At 50.0% G+C, this 22,365-nt stretch overlaps 1 protein-coding gene across 1 annotated transcript in view; it reads left to right on the top strand.

The window, feature by feature from the left end:
* LOC130484250 (tumor necrosis factor receptor superfamily member 16-like) overlaps window positions 1-21,916 on the top strand; it is a 42,668-nt gene extending 20,752 nt beyond the window's left edge. Inside the window, exons 2-6 of the mRNA XM_056857151.1 lie at window positions 4,613-4,745; window positions 6,040-6,423; window positions 12,183-12,405; window positions 17,715-17,860; window positions 21,609-21,916. Coding sequence (XP_056713129.1) covers window positions 4,613-4,745; window positions 6,040-6,423; window positions 12,183-12,405; window positions 17,715-17,860; window positions 21,609-21,913 — 1,191 coding nt within the window. The 3' untranslated portion in view covers window positions 21,914-21,916. The remainder of the gene's footprint in view (window positions 1-4,612; window positions 4,746-6,039; window positions 6,424-12,182; window positions 12,406-17,714; window positions 17,861-21,608) is intronic.
* The last annotated feature ends 449 nt before the right edge of the window (window positions 21,917-22,365 follow it).

Genomic DNA, 22,365 nt, shown 5'->3' on the forward strand with positions numbered 1-22,365 from the left:
GGGTTGGACTAGATGACCCTGGTGATCCCTTCCAACTCTATAATGCTATGATTCTATGAAAGTTCGACACCCCCAGTTTAGTCCTTTTATTTTCTAGGGAGAATTAAGGCTTGATTTGATCTAGAACCCACTTATTTGTCTATTTGACAGTCCACGGGATCTGTAAAACTTTCTTCCAACACCACATTTCAAAGGAATCTACTTTCTTCCCATCAGCTTTCTTCAATGTCCAGCTTTCACGCCCATTCATAATAATGGGGAATACTATGGCATGAATTAGCTTGATCTTGGTCGCCAGTGACACATCCTTACACTTAAGAAGCTTTTCTAGTTCTTTCATGGCTGCCCTTCCCATTCTCAATCTCCTTCTGATTCCTTGGCTGCAGTCTCCTTTTTGGTTGATGATGGAGCCAAGGAATAGAAAGTCTTCAACTATTTCAGTTTCTGCATTGTTAACCTTAAAGTTGTATAATTCCCCCATAGTCATTACTTTGATCTTCTTGATGTTCAGCTGTAATCCTGCTTTGGCATTTTGTGCTTTAACTTTCATCACTAGTCGGTTCAAATCTTCACTATCATCTGTCAGTAATGTGGTGTCATCTGCATATCTCAAATTTTTAATGCTCCTTCACCAATTTTCACCACCTTCCTCTAAATCTAATCCAGCTTTCCCTTTTCTTTCCTTTCCTTTCCCTGGATTTAACAGCCACTGGGTATTCATCTACCGTTTCACGCTTTAAAAGTGGGGGGGAGATGAAAATTATTTTTTCTTGACACTATAGAGAGAAAAGTTGCCACATCTCTCACGCAATTCACTGATCTACCGTCAGCAGATAATGCAGTATCCGCTGCTCAGAAAGTATCATTGGCTGTTTTAGCTTTTCTCATGATATGTTCTGCATACGGATTGAACAGGGAGATAAAATACACCCTTGTCAGACACCTTGGCCAATTGAAACCATTTTGTTTCTCCATATTCTGTCCTAACAATAGCCTCTTGTCCAGAGTACAGGTTGAACATCAAGACAATCAGATGTTGTGGCACATCCATTTATTTTGAAACTACTATTAATTACTATTAGCCATGATAATAAAATGGAGCATCCATGTTCAGAGACAGCATACCTCAGAATGCCAGAGCTGAGGGGAGGGGCACAATAGGAGGAAAGTTTGGCCTCTCTCTCTTAGGGCACTGGGGCTGCTAAGATGTGAACAGAAAGCTGGACTGGTTATACCCTTGGTCCAATCCTGCGTGGCTGCTCTTATTTCCTATTTCCTTGAAGAACTGGGCCAAAAGGGGAAAGTCGTCTTCTTTTATATTTCTTATCTGTGAGTGAAAAGAATACAAGCCATGCTTAGGTCAGGGCTCTGCCCAGCGCCCTGTTCCCGTCTGTAGCTGGACAGATGCCTTTGGCAAGCCAACCAACTCTGCCTGTTGCTTATCTAGTGTTCAGAGGTAGACTGCCTTTGTCCATGGAAGTTCAGTTTGGCTGTGATGGCCGACACTTCTCTATGAAGCCGCACAGCCGCCCTTCCTCTTTCCCTGATGTTCCCCTGACCCCCGAAATGAACCAAAGGTTACCCAGAGAACCAAAAGTTACCCGTCCAATTCTGAACACCCGGCTTTCAGTTTTTCTTGTTTGAAAAAGCTGCAAACAGGACGGGCAGTTTCGAGAGGCGTGGCAAACCTGTCTGAGCCTCCTTGGCTCCAACAGAGCTGCCTTCTGTCTGCAGGGTCCTCTGAAATATTGAGGGGGGAAATGTCTCCTTGAAGCGGACCCTCCCAACCCTGCAGAATCCTCCCTCCGTCTGGCTTTTTCTGCTCTGCCTTTGAGATGGCTTTGTAATAATTAACTATCTCCATATGCAGGGGATGCCTCTTGGCTTAGGGGATGGAGGGGAGACAAGATTTTACGGCAGGCTCCTCTTCCAGTGAGATGCTACTGAGAGGAGGGATTGGGGAGGGGGTGGCAACCTTGTTTTTTTAATTGCAAGGATCTGATGATTTGCTGTAATCTGATCAACACCCCCCCTCCCGAAGAGCAGGGAGTGACAGGGCAGGTTTAAAGGGTGTCAGAACAGGGATTTGAGCTCTGGATGGGTGGGGGTCCTCAGGGCAAGGAGCACAGGGCCGGTTTTGTTCCATTTGCCCTGGATCTCACGGCTGGGATGGAGAAGGCTTGCCAACACCACGTTGGAAATTCCTGAGGATTTGGGGGCAATGCCAAGAGATGTTCCTTAGCAGGGTATGATGTATGATGGTGCCAACTCCGGGTTGGGAAATACCTGAATAATTTGGGGGTGGAGCCTGAGGGGCGGGGTTTGGAGAGGGGAGGGACTTAGGGTTGCCAGCCTCCAGGCACTAGCTGGAGATCTCCTGCTATTACAACTGATCTCCAGCCGATAGAGATCAGATCACCTGGAGAAAATGGCTGCTTTGGCAATTGGACGCTATGGCATTGGAGTCCCTCCCCTCCCCAAACCCTGCCCCAAAAACCTCCCGCCAGTGGCGAAGAGGGACCTGGCAGCCCCAGAGGGACTTCAGTGAAGTATAATGCCAAAGTGTCCACCTTACAAAGCAGACATTTTCTCCAGGGGAACTGATCTCTGTTGCCTGAAATAGGGTTGCCAACCTCCAGGTGGTGGCTGCAGATCTCCCACTATTACAGCTGATCTCCAGCTGACAGAAATAAGTTCCCTTGGAGAAAATGGCCGATTTGGCAGTTGGACTCTAATGGCATTGGATTCCCTCCCCAAACCCCACCCTCCTCAAACCCCACCCCCCAAATCTCCAGGTATTTCCCAACCCGGACCTAGCAACCCTACCTGGAAATCAGTTGTAATAGCAGGAGATCTCCAGCCACCACCTGGGGGTTGGCAACCCTAGTGTAATGCCATTGAGTCTCCCCTGTGAAGCTGCCATTATCTCCAGGGCAACTGTCCTTGGGAGACCAGCTTATAGTTCCAGGAGATCTCCAGATCCCGCCTGGAGGTTGGCAAGCCTACCTCTGCCCCCCTTCCAACCTTTTCACTCGCCGTCTCCTCTGCGTGATTCAGAGCTGGATTCCTCAGTGGGGGGAGGGAAAGGGCACCGAGGGGCGGGGGGCTTTTTTGTGCAGGAGGGGTTTCGGCGTGTGTCCTGCCTGCATTCCAAAGGTTATTAATAGAGACCCTCCTGGATGGAGGCTGGTCTGGAGGAAGAAGAAGAAGAAGAAGACAGGGGTGTCCTCCAAAGGCCCCACTGGGAGGGGTGAGGAGCCTGTCTGTGGTTGCCAACTCCCCAGCTGGGGGAATTCCTGGAGATTTCGGGGTGGGGCCTGGTCCACAGGCAATAATACCACACAGCCCACCCTAAAAGCAGCCATTTTCTCCAGAGGAACTGTTGTCTGGAGACCATTCCCCATGATACAACCGGCCGCATTTTCCTGGTCACTCACCCCGACCTGGACGCTGCTGGTTGCTATTTTCTCCGTGCCCATATCCTGCCTCTGTTTCCTGATGCAAACAGTGGGTGGCTGTTGCGCCTTGGCATGTGCCAGCAGAGCAGTTTCCCCTGGCGCAGGCTGGCTGGCTCACGCCTTGCAGGGGAAGCTGATGCCTGGCCTTTTATTTCACGCCCAAAACAAAAAAAACTCTGAGGCCAGGTTGATCTAGGGTTGCCAGCCTCCCAAGTGCAGCCTGGAGATCTCCCAGAATTACTGAATGGGTTGCCAGATCCAAGCTTGCTGGGTGACCTTGGGCCACTCGTACTTTCTTAGCGTGGTGTAGTGGTTCAGAGTGGTGGTTAGGAGAGGTGGACTCTGATCTAGAGAACCAGGTTTGATTCCCCACTCCTCCACATGAGCGGCTGACTCTAATCTGGTGAACTGGATTTGTTTCCCCACTCCGACACACGAAGCCAGCTGGGTGACCTTGGGCTAGTCACAGTTCTCCTAGAGCTCTCCTACCACACCCTGTTAGAGCCCTACCTACCTCACAGGGTGTCTGTTGTGAGGAGGGAAAGGGAAGGTGATTGTAAGCCAGTTTGAATCTGCCTTAAGTGGTAGAGAAAGTCGGCACATAAAAACCAACCCTCTTCCTCCTCCTCCTCCTTCACTGCTTTGTGTAACCCATTGGGGGTAAAGGCAGGTTACAAATGAAGTAATAAATTAAAATTTGTTTGTTTCCTTATTGGTCTTGTATCCCCACTCTATTCCCCAGCCAAGGCAGGTCTCAGATTTTAGCATTTCTGTTTTAAAATATTAGCTGCTTTGGTGGCCCTTGTAAGGGCATAAACAAGGTATACACATTTTGTAAATAAAATTAATAAATAAATAAAAGGGCTTAGGGAATCTCCATTCGTACTTGCATCTAACGAAGGGAACTTTGATGCCTGAAAGTTTATACCCCGATAATCTTGTTGTCCTTTAAGGTTTACTGGACTCGAATCTTACTCTTCTAGTGTTACCCTGTGGCATGTGTGCATATTTAGGCTAAATCAAAGGGGGGAAAAAACATTCTGTCATTTGGACTTCAAATGGAAATCTCAAGTGGGGGCTGCCCAGACTGGAATGTGCTGCCCAAAGCATTGTTCACTTGGCACATTTAATTTCCTTCCTTCTTCTGTGTTCAGGTTCTGGCCAATCAAGGTTGTGAAAATGGGCACTTCACCTCTGCCGGAGACTGCTGCGACCTCTGCCCCCCAGGCTATGGAGTTATGGTTCCCTGTGGGAACACCAATACCAAGTGTGAACCGTGCGTCCAAAGTGAGTATGAGAGTCAGCAGAAGCACATGGTAGAGCCTGCGTGGACTGGACTACTTCACCCTGTGGGGATTTTCCCCTTACATTCTTGAATGTGTATAAAGTGCCATCAAGTAGGGTTGCCAGTCTCCGGGTGGTGGTTGGAGATCTCCTGGGATTACATCTAATCTCCAGGCGACAAAGATCAATTCCCCTGGAGAAAATAGCTGCTTTGGAGGGTGGACTCTATGACATTATGCCCCACTGAAGTCCTTCTCCTTCCCAAATCCCACCATCCTCAGCCTTCACTCCCCAAATCTCCAGGTATTTCTCAACCCAGAATGACAACTCTAGTGGACGCTATAGCATTATACTCCACTGAGGTGTCTCCTCTCCCCAAACCCTGTCCTCCCCAGTTTCTTTGTAGAAAGGTAGAGCATTAGAGTGAAATATTCTAGCCTAGCATTCTCCTGAGGTGCTACATACATTTTAAAAATGCAGAGCTTCTCCCACAGCATTGAGTAGTTTGGTCTGGAGAAAAACAACCAATTAATAATACTGGATGTGTAAATCATAGAATCATAGAGTTGGAAGGGACCACCAGGGTCATCTAGTCCAGCCCCCTGCACCATGCAGGAATTTCACAACTACCTCCCCCCCACACACATCCCAGTGACCCCTACTCCATGCCCAGCAGATGTCCAAGGTGCCCTCCCTCTCATCATCTGCCTAAGGTCATAGAATCAGCCTTGCTGACAGGTGGCCATCTAGCCTCTTCTTAAAAACCTCCAGGGAAGGAGCGCTTACCACCTCCCTAGGAAGCCTGCTCCACTGAGGAACCGCTCTGACTGTTAGAAAAATGACAGGCTCAGACTTGTGCTATCTTTCCTGTAGAGCTGGGGTCCCCAACCTTTGTGAGCCTGCGGGCATCTTTGGAATTGTGATACAGTGTTTTAGGAGCAGCCAAAAAATGGTTGCCACGGGAGGCGGAGCCAGCCACAATGGCTTACCTGCAGTCACACTGTGATGCACCTTGTGCTGGGGTGGGGGCGGCTGCCAAAGCAAAGCTTTTAAAAATCTGCACAGCCAATCAGAAGCCTCGCTGAACAAAAGCCCCACCTGGCCCTGCCTACTTTCTAAAAAAAACTTGGTGGGTGCCAGAAAAGGTGCCGGTGGGTACCACGGCACTCACGGCCACCCCGTGGGGGAGCCCTGCTGCAGAGAAAGTTCCATTGCTTGGGGGATGAATAAGCGCGGACCAGTCTCGGGGCTCCCGGGAACTGAACCTTTCCCTCTTGGGTGTTTCTCTCCACAACAGACCTGACGTTCTCCTCCGTCGCCAGCGCCACGGAACCGTGTCAGCCATGTTCGACGTGCCCGGGCCACGTGCCCAAGGTGGACTGGTGCACCCCTACCCACGATGCCGTGTGTGCCGTCAGCTGCCCGCGGGGACAATATCTCCATGCGGGAAATGGGAGCCACGGTGCCGGGCAGTGCCGTCCTTGCCAGGTGTGCCCAGCGGGCTACGGAGCCATCCAGCCGTGCGGGCCCAGCGCCAACACCATGTGCCGGAAATGCCCTGAGGGTTACTACTCGGAGGAGAAGAGCTCTTTGGAACCCTGCCTCCGCTGCCGGCTGGAGTGCGACGAGAGCGAGGTCATGATCCAGGACTGCACCCCATTTTCGGACACACTTTGCATGGGTATGTGCCAACAGAATGAAATGTAGGCAAGGCTGGTGTGTGAGGGCTAGGTGCTGGATTTATGGTTGCCAACCTCCAGGTGGGGTAGGGTTGCCAGGTCCGTCTTTGCCACTGGCAGGAGGTTTTTGGGGTGGAGGGTGGGATTTGGGGAGGGGAGGGACTTCAAGGCCATAGAGTCCAATGGCCAAAGCGGCCATTTTCTCCAGGTGAACTGATCTCTTATCAGCTGGAGATCAGTTGTAATAGCAGGAAACGTCCAGCTAGTACCTGGCGATTGGGAACCCTAGAAGAATACTATAAATTGATGCCATCAGAAGCTGCCAATAGGTAGGATTGCCAGCTCACGGTTGGGAAATACTTGGAGATTTTTGGGGTGGAGCCTGAGGAGGGTGGGGTTTGGGGAGGGGAGGGACTTCAATGCCATAGAGTCCAATGGCCAAAGCGGCCATTTTCTCCAGGGGAACTGATCTCTATCCGCTGGAGATCAGTTGTAACAGCAGGAAACGTCCAGCTAGTACCTGGTAGTTGCCAACCCTACGGTGATGTCTGGGGATCTCCCAGAATGGCAGCTGATCTCCAGACCACAGAGACCGCTTCCCCTGGAGGAAATGGCTGCTTTGGAGGGAGAACTCTTGGGCATGATTACTAATTGAGTCCCCTCCCCATCACAAGCCCCACCTTCCCCAAGGCCCACCACCAAAGCTCCAGGAATTTCCCCTCTCAGAGTTGGCAACTCTAGGTACTCGTTTATAATCTTTTCCCATTTTTAAAAGGCATGTTGATTTATTTGCCTTTGTTCTGTACTGTCATTTAACAGTCCAAAAGGAAGGCTGATTTTAGGCTTGCCAGTTGCCCAGTATTGGCGGGCAAATGCCCACCAATCGACCAGGCTGTCTGCCGACCCTCGGCATATAAAAACCAACGCCTTCTTTTCTTTTTCTTCTGCAGACCAGCATGGCCACCCACCCCTCTGAAACTGTTCCCAGTCTGTTCATGATTTAAAATACCTCTATCGTATCCCTGCCCCTCCCCCAGCTGCTGGAGATTTGAAAACAGCTCTTTGTTTGAAGTCAAAGCTCCCTGGTGTTTGTCGTGTTTTCCTGCTTCCTTTTGGTCTTCTTATGGCTTTTCTGCAACCAGACAACCTTCCTCTCTGCAGAGCTAGGATCAAGTTTCTTTTCCGGTCTGTGTGCCAAAGAGCTCTGTGCCACCTGAAAGCTTGCATGACTCTTGGGAACGCTTCCCTTATTTTGCGCCTCTCCTTTGGAAGGACACAACAGCGCACAGTAGGGTTGCCAGGTCCAGGCTGGGAAATACCTGGAGATTTTGGAGGGGGAGCCTAAGGAGGGTGGGGTTTGTGGAGGGAAAGGACATCAGTGGGGTATAAAGCCGTAGATTCTGCTTTCCAAAGCGGCAATTTGCTCCAGAGGAACCAATCTCTGCCGCCTGGAGATCAGTTGTAATAGCGGGAGATCTCCAGATACCACCTGGAGGTTGGCAGCTCTTCACTTAGCCATCCACACCTCTGCTGGAGAAGCCGGAAAAGGAGTCGAGTCCAGCTTCATTTGCCGAAAGTGTTATCTCTGTCTCCTCCGCCCTCTTTGGGGGCTTTGATTTTCGAGTAACAGTTGCTTTTTTGTCTGCTGGGACAGAGTCTCCTTGGGTTGCCCCTAATCCCCTTTTTGTCCCATGGGCCTGCCTCTAATCCCACTTGGCTAAGGCAGGTTGCCTGGGGGGGGTGGAGGAGGGGGGCGAAGAGGCCTGGGGGTCTCTTCTGAATGCCGCCCTTCACGCGGCTCTCTCCTGCGTGGCCATCGTGGGGCCAGAGAGGGCCAGGGTCCCCCCCACCATCCCACAGCGTCACTGTCACCCCTTCCGTCCTGCATTTTTGAGAGCCATTTTTGGTGCAATTTCTCGGTTTTTTTGCAGGGTCCTTTAAAAAAAACACGGGTATTGCCTCTTCTTAGCAAGAGGTAGACGGGCAGGCATGGCAAACGAAGAAGGCTTGAATAGAACAGCAGGGGACGAGTCCTCCGTCAGTGATATTGTAGCAGCGAAAAGATTACTCTTCCGGATGGCTGCGGCCAGCCCCGATTCAGACAGAGGCACGCACTAGGGTTGCCAGGTCCCTCTTCACCACCGGCAGGAGGTTTTGGGGGCAGTAAGGGCCTGTAAGGTGGACCCATATTACGATCCTCATGCAGAGCAAATGGTGATCTGCCTCCCCCAATCCCAATCAGGATGCCTGGGAGGTGTCAGGTTCTGTTCTAGGGCTGCCAGCTTCCAGGTGGGTTTGATGCAAAACATAAATCTATGCTGTATTAACCGCAGTTATACCAAAAAAAATCAGCACGAAGGCTCTGCTCTTAAACAGCAGGTTATAGTCACCAATTATGAATATCCCTTATTTATGTAACACTATACGTATCAAAATAAACATAGAAACATTTCCACAAAATAATACAAAGTGTTAATTCACACTAGTCGATTTCAAAATCAGTTACTCAAGTGTAAGCTACAGGAGAGTCCAAATGAAATTCAATGACAAAACTAAAGCAATTCAATGACAAAACTAAATTCAATGACAAAACTAAAGCATAAATCGCACTGCGGCTGCCTTAAGGCAGCCGCAGTGCGTTTTATGCTTTAGTTTTGTCATTGAATTTAGTTTTGTCATTGAATTGCTTTAGTTTTGTCATTGAATTTAGTTTTGTCATTGAATTGCTTTAGTTTTGTCATTGAATTTAGTTTTGTCATTGAATTGCTTTAGTTTTGTCATTGAATTTAGTTTTGTCATTGAATTGCTTTAGTTTTGTCATTGAATTTAGTTTTGTCATTGAATTTATGCTTTAGTTTTGTCATTGAATTTAGTTTTGTCATTGAATTTATGCTTTAGTTTTGTCATTGAATTTAGTTTTGTCATTGAATTGCTTTAGTTTTGTCATTGAATTTAGTTTGTCATTGAATTGCTTTAGTTTTGTCATTGAATTTAGTTTTGTCATTGAATTGCTTTAGTTTTGTCATTGAATTTAGTTTTGTCATTGAATTGCTTTAGTTTTGTCATTGAATTTAGTTTTGTCATTGAATTGCTTTAGTTTTGTCATTGAATTTAGTTTTGTCATTGAATTGCTTTAGTTTTGTCATTGAATTTAGTTTTGTCATTGAATTGCTTTAGTTTTGTCATTGAATTTAGTTTTGTCATTGAATTGCTTTAGTTTTGTCCTTGAATTTATGCTTTAGTTTTGTCGTTGAATTTCATTTTGACTCTCCTGTAGCTTACACTTGAGTAACTGATTTTGAAATTGACTAGTGTGAATTAACACTTTGTATTATTTTGTGGAAATGTTTTTATGTTTATTTTGATACATATAGTGTTACATAAATAAGGGATATTCATAATTTGGTGAATATAACCTGATGTTTAAGAGCAGAGCCTTCGTGCTGATTTTTTTTGGTATAGCTTCCAGGTGGGCCCTGGCGATCTCCTGGAGTTACAGCTGATCTCCAGACCACAGAGATCTGTTTCCCTGGAGAGAATGGCTGCTTTGGAGGGTGGACTCTACAGCTTTACAGCCTGTTGACGTCCCTCCCCAAACCCCAAGGTCCACCCCCAAATCTCCAGGAATTTTCCAGTTCAGAGTTGGCAAGCCTAGTCGTGTTTCACTTAAGCGATCGGAACGACAGAACAGGGACGGGGTCGTGATTCCTGGGTAGGGAGTGAAGAGTACGAGGGTTTTGGCTGTGCATTTTGTGGCGGTGCAGTTTTACTCGTGTGCAGTTTTACTCAGGAGTCCTGCTGACTTTCTTTAGTGGGGCTTACTCCTCCCGAGTAAGCACGGGGTGGCACACTCTCCAGTTCGGACCTGCCTAGCTTGTGCGCCCTTGTGGTTGCTTTCCTATTGAAGGCGCAAAGGCCAGTGAGGCCCTGCCGTTCAGAGAGGCAACGGGCACCCTCCCATCCACCCACCCCCCCATACACACAGCTCCTCTCAACTGTCAGCACTTTCCAGGAGGCAGGCGAGAGGGGAAAGTTCTCTCCTGGCAGGACTTATTTTGGAAACTTTGGTGCTCCGGCAGAGACCCCCGGAGGGAAGAAGGGAGGGGCGCATTCCATCGCTTGGGTGGGTCAGGCCCCAGCTGCATTTCCTAGGGCTGGAGCAGGCTGAGCAGGCTGGAGCCCTGCTCCTAGGGCTGGAGCAGGCTGGAGCAGGCTTGCCTGCGCGGAGGCCAACGGCTTTCCTCGAATCCCCGCTGTCCACTGATGAGCAGAATTTATGAAGCAGGTGGGTTAGGGTTGCCAACCTCCAGGTGGTACATTAGGGTAGCTGGGTACCCGAGGTTAGGTAAAAGGAAAATATATATATATCTCTGTATATAAATGCTGTAAATATAATTTATTGGAAGCGCTATATAAAGGTTAAAAATATTTTAAAAACATTAAAGTAGCACAATGGCATTTCCTAAGGTTGACATCTGTAACCACAACCCAACGTGTTTCGGCCGATTGGGCCTTCGTCAGTGGTTAATTAAAACCCATGTTAAGACTGGACACACTTACAGAAATAAATAAATACATACATATACAAACAGTTCAAACCCAACCAGGCATGTGCATGGGTTGTAAAATCTATTGCCAATTACTCAAACTTCGGGTCAGATTTGTTCTAGTTGTAATACTGGTTAGAATATGTCTCTCATATACTATGTGTGCAGGTATCAACCTAGTAGAGCAGTGGTTGTGGTTACAGATGTCAACCTTAGGTAATGCCATTGGGCTATTTTAATGTTTTAAAAATATTTGTAACCTTTACATAGCGCTTCCAATAAATTATCCACCCCCAGTGGCGAAGAGGGACCTGGCAACCCTTTTTTTACATTTATACAGAAAAAATGCCACTATGCAACTGAATGTGATAAATTATATGATTTCAGAAAGGTGATTTCTAGTTCATAAAATCATAGAGTTGGAAGGGATCACAAGGGTCATCTAGTCCAACCCCCTGCACAATGCAGGAAAATTTAACTACCTTTCATATAGACTTATAACATTCACAATACTTATGTCCAGACAGTGCAAACTATATGTTACAAGGTTTCGCGATTGCCAGGCTCCAGTAGGGCCTGGAGATTCCCCGGAATTACTACTAGAGGGTGGACTCAATGGTTTTCTACCCCTCTGAGGTCCCTCCCCTCTATAAACCCTGCCCCAGGGTCCACCCCCAAATCTCCAGGAATTTCCCAATCTGCAAAGTCTGAATGCTTCCCCAAGGCCAAGGCGTGAAGACGGGAAGCAGAGTGGAATGAGAGAATTTTTGTTTCTCTGCATAAAAGCAGGATGTGTGATTCAGTCACTTCCGCTGTGCTGGGGCAAAGACCTCTCTTATATCACTAGGGTTGCCAACCTCCAGGTACTAGTTGGAGATCTCCTACTATTACAAGTGATCTCCAGCCGACAGAGATCAGTTCGCTGGGAGAAAACGGCCGTTTTGGCAATTGGACTCTATGGTGTTGAAGCCCCTCCCCTCCCCAAACCCTGCCCTCTTCAGGCTCCGCCCCAAAAAAACTCCCACCAGTGGCGAAGAGGGACCTGGCAACCCTATTTTATCATCACTTCTGATTCTGCAGCTGTTGTCAGCTGGGAGGTGACCATTTCGCTTCTCCGGTGTCCCTTGCCGTAAATGTTGGTGCCGCATCCGCTGTGCTTGCCGAATGGCATGTCCACCTCCGTGCTTAACGACCTCGTTTGCTTTGCCCCATAGACAAAGAGCTACAGATCCTGAAGCGCACCGAAGCAGACTCCCGGAAGGAATTCCCCAAAAGAACACCGCTTCTGGATTCGGAGGGCAGCCCTTCCCAAAACTCTTCCTCCTCGGAGTTCGTCCCTCCTTTGGCCGAAGACCAGAGCAAGAACATTATTCCTGTCTACTGCTCCATCCTAGCGGCGGTGGTGGTGGGGCTCCTCGCCTACGTCGCTTTCAAATGGTACGTGCAACACACTCGGGATGGGAAAGGGTGAGGGGAAAGGTCTGAAGAGCATCCCATAATAATCCCACTCTCGGGCCTATACATGTTATATAGGGAATTGGATTGCTGGGAAGGGGGTGTGATGCTAGCTGTGACGTCATGTCATTTTTGCTAAAAAAGGGAAATAATATAGGTAGCTCTAGGAATCGCGAGAAACTTTATGGTTTTATCATAGAATTTCTGATGATTCCTAGAACTCTCCCATGTTACTTCTGTTTTTTTTAATGGAAATGACTTTATGGGGGGGGTAATTTTTTCCTGCCACCATTCAGACTGGTGGCAGGCAAGAGGAGCAGGGGGTGGAGAAATCCTGTGCCCCGACCAGGGGTTTGGCAGCCCTAAGAAGGAAGCACATGGGCTGATTCTCCACTGAAGTGGTCAGTTCGTGCATCCGAAATGTAAGCACATGGAAAATGCCTCTTGAAGTTTCATTGACCTCCAAATCCAGTGACACACACACACACACACACACTTCATCTGGAGTCACAAACTCCACCCACCCCTGCCAGAGCCCAGGCAGAGAAACTGAGTAGAAATTTAGAAAATCGATAAAGATCTGCTACTGGAGGCTACGGAGGAAAACCTCCCCCCCACCCCACCCCAGAGAGTCCTTACGTCAGCCCTGCAGTGGCATGCGCAAAAAAGAGAAAGAAGAGGGAGCAGCGTCACTAGCAGCAGGATTTGGGCTAGATGTCAGTGGGGGGCTGGCGAGAAAATCCTCCCCACAAAACCTCGTACGGACACAGTGCCTTGTTGAAACTGGGCCTTTGGCCACAACAAGCTTTTCTCCCTCTCTCATAACCCTAGAACGTGGGGTCATCTGCTGAAACTGGAGGGTGAGAGATTCAAAACAGATAAAATGAAGCATTTCTTCACACAACACATCGTAAAATGGTGGAACTCCCTGCCCCAGGATGTGGCTGCCAACTTGGAAGGCGTTAAGAGGGGAGTGGACATGTTCATGGAGGAGAGAGGGACAGGAGCCAGTGTGGTGTAGTGGTTAAGAGTGGTGGTTTGGAGCGGTGGACTCTAATCTGGAGAACCGGGTTTGATTCTCCACTCCTCCATGTGAGCGGTGGACGCTAATCTGGTGAACTGGGTTAGTTTCCCCACTACACATGAAGCCAGCTGGGTGACCTTGGGCTAGTCACAGTTCTCATAGAGCTCTCAGCCCCACCTACCTCACAAGGTGTCTGTTGTGGGGAGAGGAAGGGAAGGTGATTGTAAGCTGCTCTGAGATTCTTTAAAGGTAGAGAAAAGCAGGGTATAAAAACCAACTCTTCTTCTTTCCATGGCTACTAGTCAAAATGGATGCCAGTCATGATGCATACCTATTCTCTCCAGGATCAGAGGAGCATGCCTATTATCTTAGGTGCGGTGGAACACAGGCAGGATGGTGCTGCTGCCGTCGCCTTGTTTGTGAGCTTCCTAGAGGCACCTGGTTGGCCACTGTGTGAACAGGTTGCTGGACTTGATGGACCTTGGTCTGATCCAGCAGGGCCTTTCTTATGCACTTATGTGTGCACACCAGAGGTAGGCAGCTCAGGCAGGGATTGCTCTGATGTTCTCACATGACCCATGCAGTGGGGATTGTGTACATCGCTAGCCAGTTCGCCCAAAATCCTTTTGGGCACTTGCAAAACGGCACATCCCCTCTTCGACCCTCTGTCTCCCAAAGTGACCCTCTAGGCAAACTCCTTGCCGATCAAGGGCCAGCAGCATGTGTTAGCACATCTCTCCCTTACCCACACAGATACACAACACTGTGTGAAGAAAGCGGCGGGCTGTCTCCCTTTCTCCCGTTCTTCCTGCCCGCCACACAGGTGTTTGGCCGAGCAAGCGAATCCATGCACAAAAGCCGGGGCAAGCAGTCACGGCCATGGAGCTATAGAAAAATGCACTCGTGCACTCCAGACGCTCTTAGCCAGAGCGGGGCCATTATTTGACGCAGGGCGAGGCCGGGCTGTCCCCTTGCGTCCCCCGCTGCGTCAGGCTCGCTGCTGGGGCCCAGCCCCTGAATAGGATTAAGCTTCCCTCCGGGTTCGGCAGGCCGAGATTAGACCGGCCTCTTCTCTGTGCCAGCGAGAGAGGAGGAGATTAATGGAGCTTTCCGCTGAAAAGATTCCCAGCCGCTTGCTGTTCTATTGGAAAGGGCAAAGCCGCTTCTTTGTGCCTGCCTTTGGGACGGATTTATTTCCCTCCATGCTGGCTTTGCCCCACTCGGGTACGCTCTTTATATTCCGCTCACACCGAGAGACCCCGATCGAGAGTCCGTCTTGGGCCGCATCTGCTGTCTTCAGAGCCGCCTCCATCTTGCCAACTAAGGAGAATGGGGGTCTCTAAGGCGGCAAGCCCCCTTAGGATGGGAGGCCCTCTATTGAGCCTGCATCTGTGGGGTAGGTAACAGGAGGACCGAAACGGGGTGTTGGGCGATGGACTTTCTTCTCAAGGTCTGGTCCTCAAAGACTCTGCAGCTTTGGGGGAAGGACCCCCGGTTGTTTCCATCCCGATCTTGTAGGTCTCCCCAGAGCCAAGATAGCCTCCCTGCCAAACGATATGATCTCACAATGCAAAGAGATTGCCTTTGCAGCATATGAGTGCACACGAATACTCATTAACGCATGAAGCTGCCTTCTACTGAACCAGACCCTCGGTCCATCGAAGTCAGTATTGTCTACTCAGACCGGCAGCGGCTCTCCAGGGTCTCAAGCAGGGGTCTTTCACATCACATACCTGCCTAGTTAGTCCCTTTAACTGGAGATGCTGGGGACTGAACCTGGGACCTTCTGCATGCCAAGCAGATGCTCTACCACTGAGCCACAGTCCCTCCCTACTGGCAGTGGCTCTCCAGGGTCTCAGGCAGAGGTCTTTCACATCACCTCCTTGCCTAGTCCCTTTCACTGGAGATGCCAGGTATTGAACCTGGGACCTTCTGCATGCCAAGCAGGTGCTCTGTCACTGAGCCACGGCCCCTCCCCAGGTGAGCCCCTCCCTGGGGGACCTCTCGGGTCCAAACCCATCAGCCTCCAGTGCACCAAGCACATTGCAGGCAAGTTCACACCTGCACTTACGGTTCAAATAACAACCCGCATGTGGGCATGGAGCATCGTCCCACATCCCCACGCTCATCAACAGAGTCGGTTTGCGCATGCAGCGGTGAGCAACCCATGTGGGGACCGTGACAGCAAACAATGACTCATGTGCGAAAACATATGACCACATTTTGCCTCTCAACAGCGGGGTTTTTCCAAGGCATCCATTTGCACATTTGACAGGGAGGCATCAAGGATACAGTAATGCAAGAGAGATGCATTCAGATCCTCTCGGGCATGCTTAAACCAGCCAAGAGATCCGTGCACGTGTGAACTTGCGGGTCTCACCTCAGGCTTCTGATAGATTCTTGAGGGTGGAGGCGGCAAACTAAGGCAGCGGACAAAAACTCTTTCTCTGACTTTTGGGGGCACTGTCAAGTTTTAAGCCATGCATGGGAACCCTCGTGCTTCGGGGCTGCCTTTTAGGCTTCAGCTTAGCTGGCTCCGGCAATCAAATATGTTGGAACGGCATTGACATGACCTCCATCTTGGCTCTGCACTTCCCTCCCCCATCATCTCATCCCACTGACATGGAAGACTTTGGCGTTCTCCCCCCCCCTTCTACTCCATCCCTGCCCCCCCCTGCCCAGCTGTTTCCCACTCGGCTGTGGCATTCCTCCCCGTGGCTGGAATTTCGGAGCCATCTGTCTTCGGATGCCAGCAGGGGAGGAAATCGATGCGGGTCTCATTATCCCAGCCTTTGAGAGCCTGCAGAGAAAAGAGGCTGTCCTTCTCCTTCTTCCCTTTTTTCTCCCGAGGCATTTGCTGAAGTGCAGATGAGCTCTGTAACCCCCTTCAGAAACTACCCCCCACTAGAATCTCTGTATTGGACGGATGTGTGTGTGTTCAAGGTCTCGAGTGAGGGCAGGGCAGGGCACGGCTGGCTGCTCCAATGGAGGTGTTACTGGGTATTGCTCTCATAAGAACATGAGAAAGGCCATGCTGGATCAGACCATCAAGTCCAACAGCCTGTTCACACAGTGGCCAACCAGGTGCCTCTGGGAAGCCCACAAGCAAGACAACTGCAGCAGCATTATCCTCCCTGTGTTCCATGTCACCCAATGTAATAGACATACTCGTCTGATACTGGAGGGAATAGGTATGCATCATGACTAGTATCCAGCAGTCTGTTCACACAGTGGCCAACCAGGAGCCTCTAGGAAGCCCACAAACAAGACAACTGCAGCAGCAGCATCCTGCCTGTGCTCCACAGCACTGAATATAATAGGCATGCTCCTCTGATACTGGAGAAGATAGGTATGCATCATGGCTAGTATCCATTTTTACAACTAGCCATGGATAGCCCTCTTCTCCATGAACATGTCCACTTCTCTCTTCAAGCCTTCCAAGTTGGCAGCCATCACCACATCCTGGGGCAGGGAGTTCCACAATTTAACCATGTGTTTGTGTGAAGGAGGAGCCCCGTGGCGCAGAGTGTTAAGCTGCAGTACTGCAGTCAAAAGCTCTGCTCACGACCTGAGTTCGATCCCGACGGAAGTCGGTTTCAGGTAGCCGGCTCAAGGTTCACTCAGCCTTCCATCCTTCCGAGGTCGGTCAAATGAGTACCCAGCTTGCTGGGGGTAAAGGGAAGATGACTGGGGAAGGCACTGGCAAACCACCCCGTAAAATAAAGTCTGCCTAGTAAACGTTGGGATGTGATGTCACCCCATGGGTCAGGAATGACGCTGTGCTTGCACAGGGGACCTTTACCTTTACCTTTGTGTGAAGAAATACTTCCTTTTATCAGTTTTGAATCTCTTCCCCCTCCAGCTTCAGCAGATGACCCCGCATTCTGGTATTATGAGAGAGGAAGAAAGGCTTCTCCCTGTCCACTCTCTCCATACCATGCATCATTTTATAGACCTCTATCATGTCTCCCCTTAACCGTATCATGACTTTTCTCCATCCATGGTGGTGGAAACTTTCATCAAGTTGCAGCTGACTTATGCACCCCCCGCAGGGGTATTCAAGGCAGGAGACTAACAGAGGTGGTTTGCCTGCCTCTGCGTAGCAACCCTGGGCTTCCTCGGTGGTCTCCCATCTAAGGACTAACCAGGGTTGACCCTGCTTAGCTCCCGAGACCTGATCAGATCTGGCCAGCCTGGCCCATCCAGGTTGGGGCCTCCGTCCCCTGCTCCCTGTAATAACCGGCTCCTCCCCACCCTTTTTCTGCAGCTGGAGCACATGTAAGCAGAAGCAGCAGCTGGCCAAAGCTCGGGCCGGGGAGCTGGCAACTTCCCCAGAAGGCGAGAAGCTTCACAGCGACAGCGGGGTCTTCCTCGACACTCACAGCCTGCAGGAGCATCACCCGCTCAATAAGGGTAAGGGGGGGGGCACCAGGTGAAGAGCAACCTGGGTGGCGCATATCTTGCAACTGCTCACAGCCACAGGGTGGAAACGGGTCAAGGAATTCAGCATCCCAAGAGGGTCATTTAAACCACTCTGAAAAAGCAAGACTCTAGTCCTTATGGTTGCAAAGCTGTATTAGAGACAGCATGGGCTTACACTTAACAAAATCTCAGGTCATATAGATTGGCAGGCTTTTAGGACCCACAACAAAAAGTGGGGTGGGGGGGACCAAATTAAACTCAACCAAAATGCTGAATCCAAACCAAAGAGGTTGAACTAGAAGAAGCTAAAATTACAAATATATAAATTTTAATAAGGTGCACAGTAAAGTTAAAAACATAAGACCTATAACATAACTTTCACATTAAATAACTACATACAAACTCATACACTTTTGATATAAAATCTTGCAACGACCAAAATAGGACCCAATAAGGACCAAATGTGTTTCGGCCTAAAAAAGGCCTTCCTCAGTGGTCAGACATAGAATTGTAATCTAGTACACATCCTAATAATATAATGGTGTCATAATGTTCAGTAGAAAAATACATCAAAGCCCTTCTAGTATAATGAAGCTCCCTGTAAGGTTATTTATTCCTTATATACTAGAACGTGGCTCCCATGTCTCACCTTCTGTTACATGCCGGACTTCTAAGGATGTGTATACATCAAACCATGTATTAGGTCAAATGGCTTTTAGGACCCCCACATGTCTCTGTGCTTCTCCCCATGATGAGCAGGAGCATAATAAATTATGCAAATCTATGTAAATGTGTCAGTCCACAGGGCAGCCGAGAGGGCTACACAAATGCCGGAAAACGCCCCCCCCCCCCCCCCAGTTCAAGGCAAAATTTGCTTTGTTCTGTTTTCTCCCCCAAACCACCAGTAAAGTTCAAAGATTGAAGGTTCCAGTCCAGCATCCTTTTTCATGCAGTGGTCGCCCAGATGTCCCTCAGGTAGCCCACAAAAAGCAGGGCTCGGAGTCATTCAGAGGTACACTGTTTCTGGACATGGAGGTTCCATTAAGTCACTGTGGCTCACAACTGGTGGTGGACCTTCCCCCCCACCCCCCGAATTTGTCTGATCTTTTTTTAAGCAAGTGGCCATCACTGCATCCTGTGGCAGTGAGTTCCACAGGTTATTTATACACCGTGGGAAGGACTTCCTTTTATCCTCCCCAAATCTATTGCCCATCAGCCTCATTGGCCACCAAACGGCCATTTTCTCCAGGGGTACTGATCTCTATTGCCTGGAGATAGGGTTGCCAACTACCAGGTAATAGCTGGAGATCTCCCGCTATTACAACTGATCTCCAGCCAATAGAGATCAGTTCACCTGGAGAAAATGGCCGCCTTGGCAATTGGACTCTACGGCATTGAAGTCCCTCCCCTCCCCAAACCCCGCCTTCCTCAATAGGATTGCCAGGTCCTGCTTTGCCACCAGCAGGAGGTTTTTGGGGTGGAGCCTGAAAAGGGCAGCGTTTGGGGAGGGGAGGGACTTCAAAGCAGCCATTTTCTCCAGGTGAACTGATTTCTATTGGTTAGAGATCAGTTGTAATAGCAGGAGAACTCCAGCTATTACCTGGAGTTTGGCAACCCTACTCCTCAGGCGCTACCCCCAAAATCTCCAGGTGTTTCCCAACCTGGACCTGGCAACCCTACCTGGAGATCAGTTGTAATAGTGGGAGATCTCCAGCCGCCACCTGGAGGTTAAATCAAAAATAATGCTTGTGCTGAACTCGCAAGGTTAACCAAAACAGCAAGCACTATGACCAAACAATTCAAATATCAAAATATATTCGATCAAACAATCCGAATATACTCTATACCTATTACAATCAAAGCAATCCAAATATATTCTACAACTACTACAATATTCATAGAAACATAGAGTTGGAAGGCACCACCAGGGCCATCTAGTCCAACCCCCTGCCCGATGCAGGAACCTCACAACCACCTCCCCCAAACACACCCAGTGTCCCCCACTCCATGCCCAGAAGATGGCCAAGGTGCCCTCCCTCTCATGATCTGCCTAAGGTCATAGAACAGTGATGGCGAACCTTTTAGAGACCGAGTGCCCAAACTGCAACCAAAAACCCACTTATTTATCGCCGAGTGCCAATGCGGCAATGTAACCTGAATACCACCCCCAGAGGGGGCCCAGAGGGAGAGGCTAGGGTTGCCAAGTTCCTCTTCACCATGAGTGGGAGGTTTTTGGGGTGGCGCCTGAGGAGGGCGGGGTTTGGGGAAGGACTTCAGTGCCATAGAGTCCAATTGCCAAAGTGGCAATTTTTTCCAGGGGAACTGATCTCTATTGGTTGGAGATCACCTGTAATAGCAGATCTCCAGCTAGTACCTGGAGATTGGCAACTAGTTCCTTAGTGTTTTCTCTCTACATATCAAGACAAATGGAAAGGTGTTTGGAGGATGGCTTGTGGGAACTTCAAAGGTGGAACAGGACTGCACGCCCCTCCGCCCGCACAGACCCAGAGGGTGCCGGAGAAGCCGCTGGAGGGAAAGAAGGAAGGAAGGAAGAAGAGAAGGGAAGGGAGGGAGGGGGAAAGGGAAGGAAGGGAGGGAAAGAAAGAAAGAAAGAAAAAGAGAGAGAAAGGGAGAAAGAAATGGAGCAAGGGAGAGAAAGAAAAGGACAGAGGGAGACAGAAAAAGAAAGAGGCCATTTATGCATGGGAGGTTTTGCCTTGGATTTGCAACTCGGTGGGGCGTGGCGGCAGGCTTGTGAGAGGCGAGCAGGGTGGGGCAGAGGGCGCCTCCTTCACACCCACCGACCAGCCATGCCCCTCCGCTCGCACAGGCCCAGAGGGCGCCGGAGAAGCTGCCGGCCATGCCGAGTGTGAGCGCTCAGCTTCTGTTCCCAGCTCTCCCACCCGCCTGGCTGGCTGCGCACGCTCCAGCGGCGGCAATGGCGGCAGCTTCTGTGGGAGAGTCCGGGGGCCACCGCCAATCATGTCGGAGGTTCCCCACCCCTGGGCTACAGCCTCCCCCATCCGGGGTGGGGCAGGGCCGGAAAGGCCAGTGGCTTGGAGGAACCGTGCGTGCCGGCAGAAAGGGCTACGCGTGCCGGAAGTGGCACCCGTGCCATAGGTTCGCCAACACGGTCATAGAATCACCATTGCTGACAGATGGCCATTTAGCCTCTGCTTAAAAACCTCCAGGGAAGGAGAGCCCACCACCTCCCGAGGAAGCCTGTTCCACTGAGGAACCGCTCTGACTGTTAATGTCTAGATGGAAACTCCTAATGTCTAATGTCTAGATGGAAACACTTTCGATTTAATTTCAACCTGTTGGTTCTGGTCCGACCTTATGGGGCATAAGATTTCAACAGTTCATAACTACTATAAGATTTCAACAGTTCATAACTGCAAATACAACTCCAAACCACTGAGTGGTCAAAATAGTCCGATGGCTATATCTCTTATGTCACAATAAAGTCCCAAGGTCCAGTCCACCGCGAGAGAGGAGTCAGTGGTTTGGAGTTGTATTTGTACTTATGATCTGTTGAAATCTTATATATAAGTAATATTGTAGTAGTGGTAGAGTATGTTTGGGTTGCTTTGATTGTAATAGGTATAGAGTATATTTGGATTGTTTGATTGAATATATTTTGATGTTGGAATTGTTTGGTCATAGTGCTGCCACCTGGAGGTTGGCAACCTCTGCTGTCTGACTCCCCCTCTCTCTGCTTCCCCCCATCCCCGAACAGCGCACAAGGCCGAGCCCCGGTTCTACGCCAGCCTCCCGCCCCACAAGCGGGAAGAGGTGGAGGAGCTGCTGGAGGCGCCGGGCCACGGCAAGGACTGGCGCTGCCTGGCCGACCACTTGGGCTACGAGGAGGAAACCGTGGAGACCATTGGCCAGGGGGAAGCCCCTGCCCACACGCTGCTCTCCGACTGGTCCGCCAAGGAGGGGGCCACCCTGGAGGCCCTGTGCACGGCCCTGGCGGCCATCGAGAGGGGGGACGTGGTGGAGAACTTGAACGCCCCCGCCGAGGTCAGCTCCGTGGTGTGACGGACCTGCCTACCCGTCGCACCGCAGGTGGACTTGTACTGGGGTGGGTGGGCCGGGCTTATTAAAAGGGGGACGGGGACGCAAACGGGAAAAGTCCGGGAGGAGGACTTCGTGTTACTTTTTTTAACGTGGACAAACAACGGTCGTAGAGGACGGCTCCGCCCCGCTGGATGGAGGACCTGTCGGTGCCACGAAGAGACGAAACAGCATTTCTTGCTCATCGGGAACTCCACCTGGTGCCACTCAGGGGCCTGGAAGGGGGAGGGCTGGTGAAGGGAGGTTGGCACGGGGGTTATTCCTTTGTTGGCCTCCAGTTTTGACTTGCAAGCTTTCTCCAGGCGAGTCTGCGGGTGGTTGGAAGCACGGGTGCAAATTCGGCTTCCTGAAAACTTTGGACAATCCTTGCGGCAGGAGGAAGTTGAAGATGGAAACCCTTTCTCCTAGGGTTGCCA

The sequence above is a fragment of the Euleptes europaea genome, chromosome 11 (assembly GCF_029931775.1).
Source record: "Euleptes europaea isolate rEulEur1 chromosome 11, rEulEur1.hap1, whole genome shotgun sequence".
In the NCBI taxonomy this organism is placed as follows: domain Eukaryota; kingdom Metazoa; phylum Chordata; class Lepidosauria; order Squamata; family Sphaerodactylidae; genus Euleptes; species Euleptes europaea.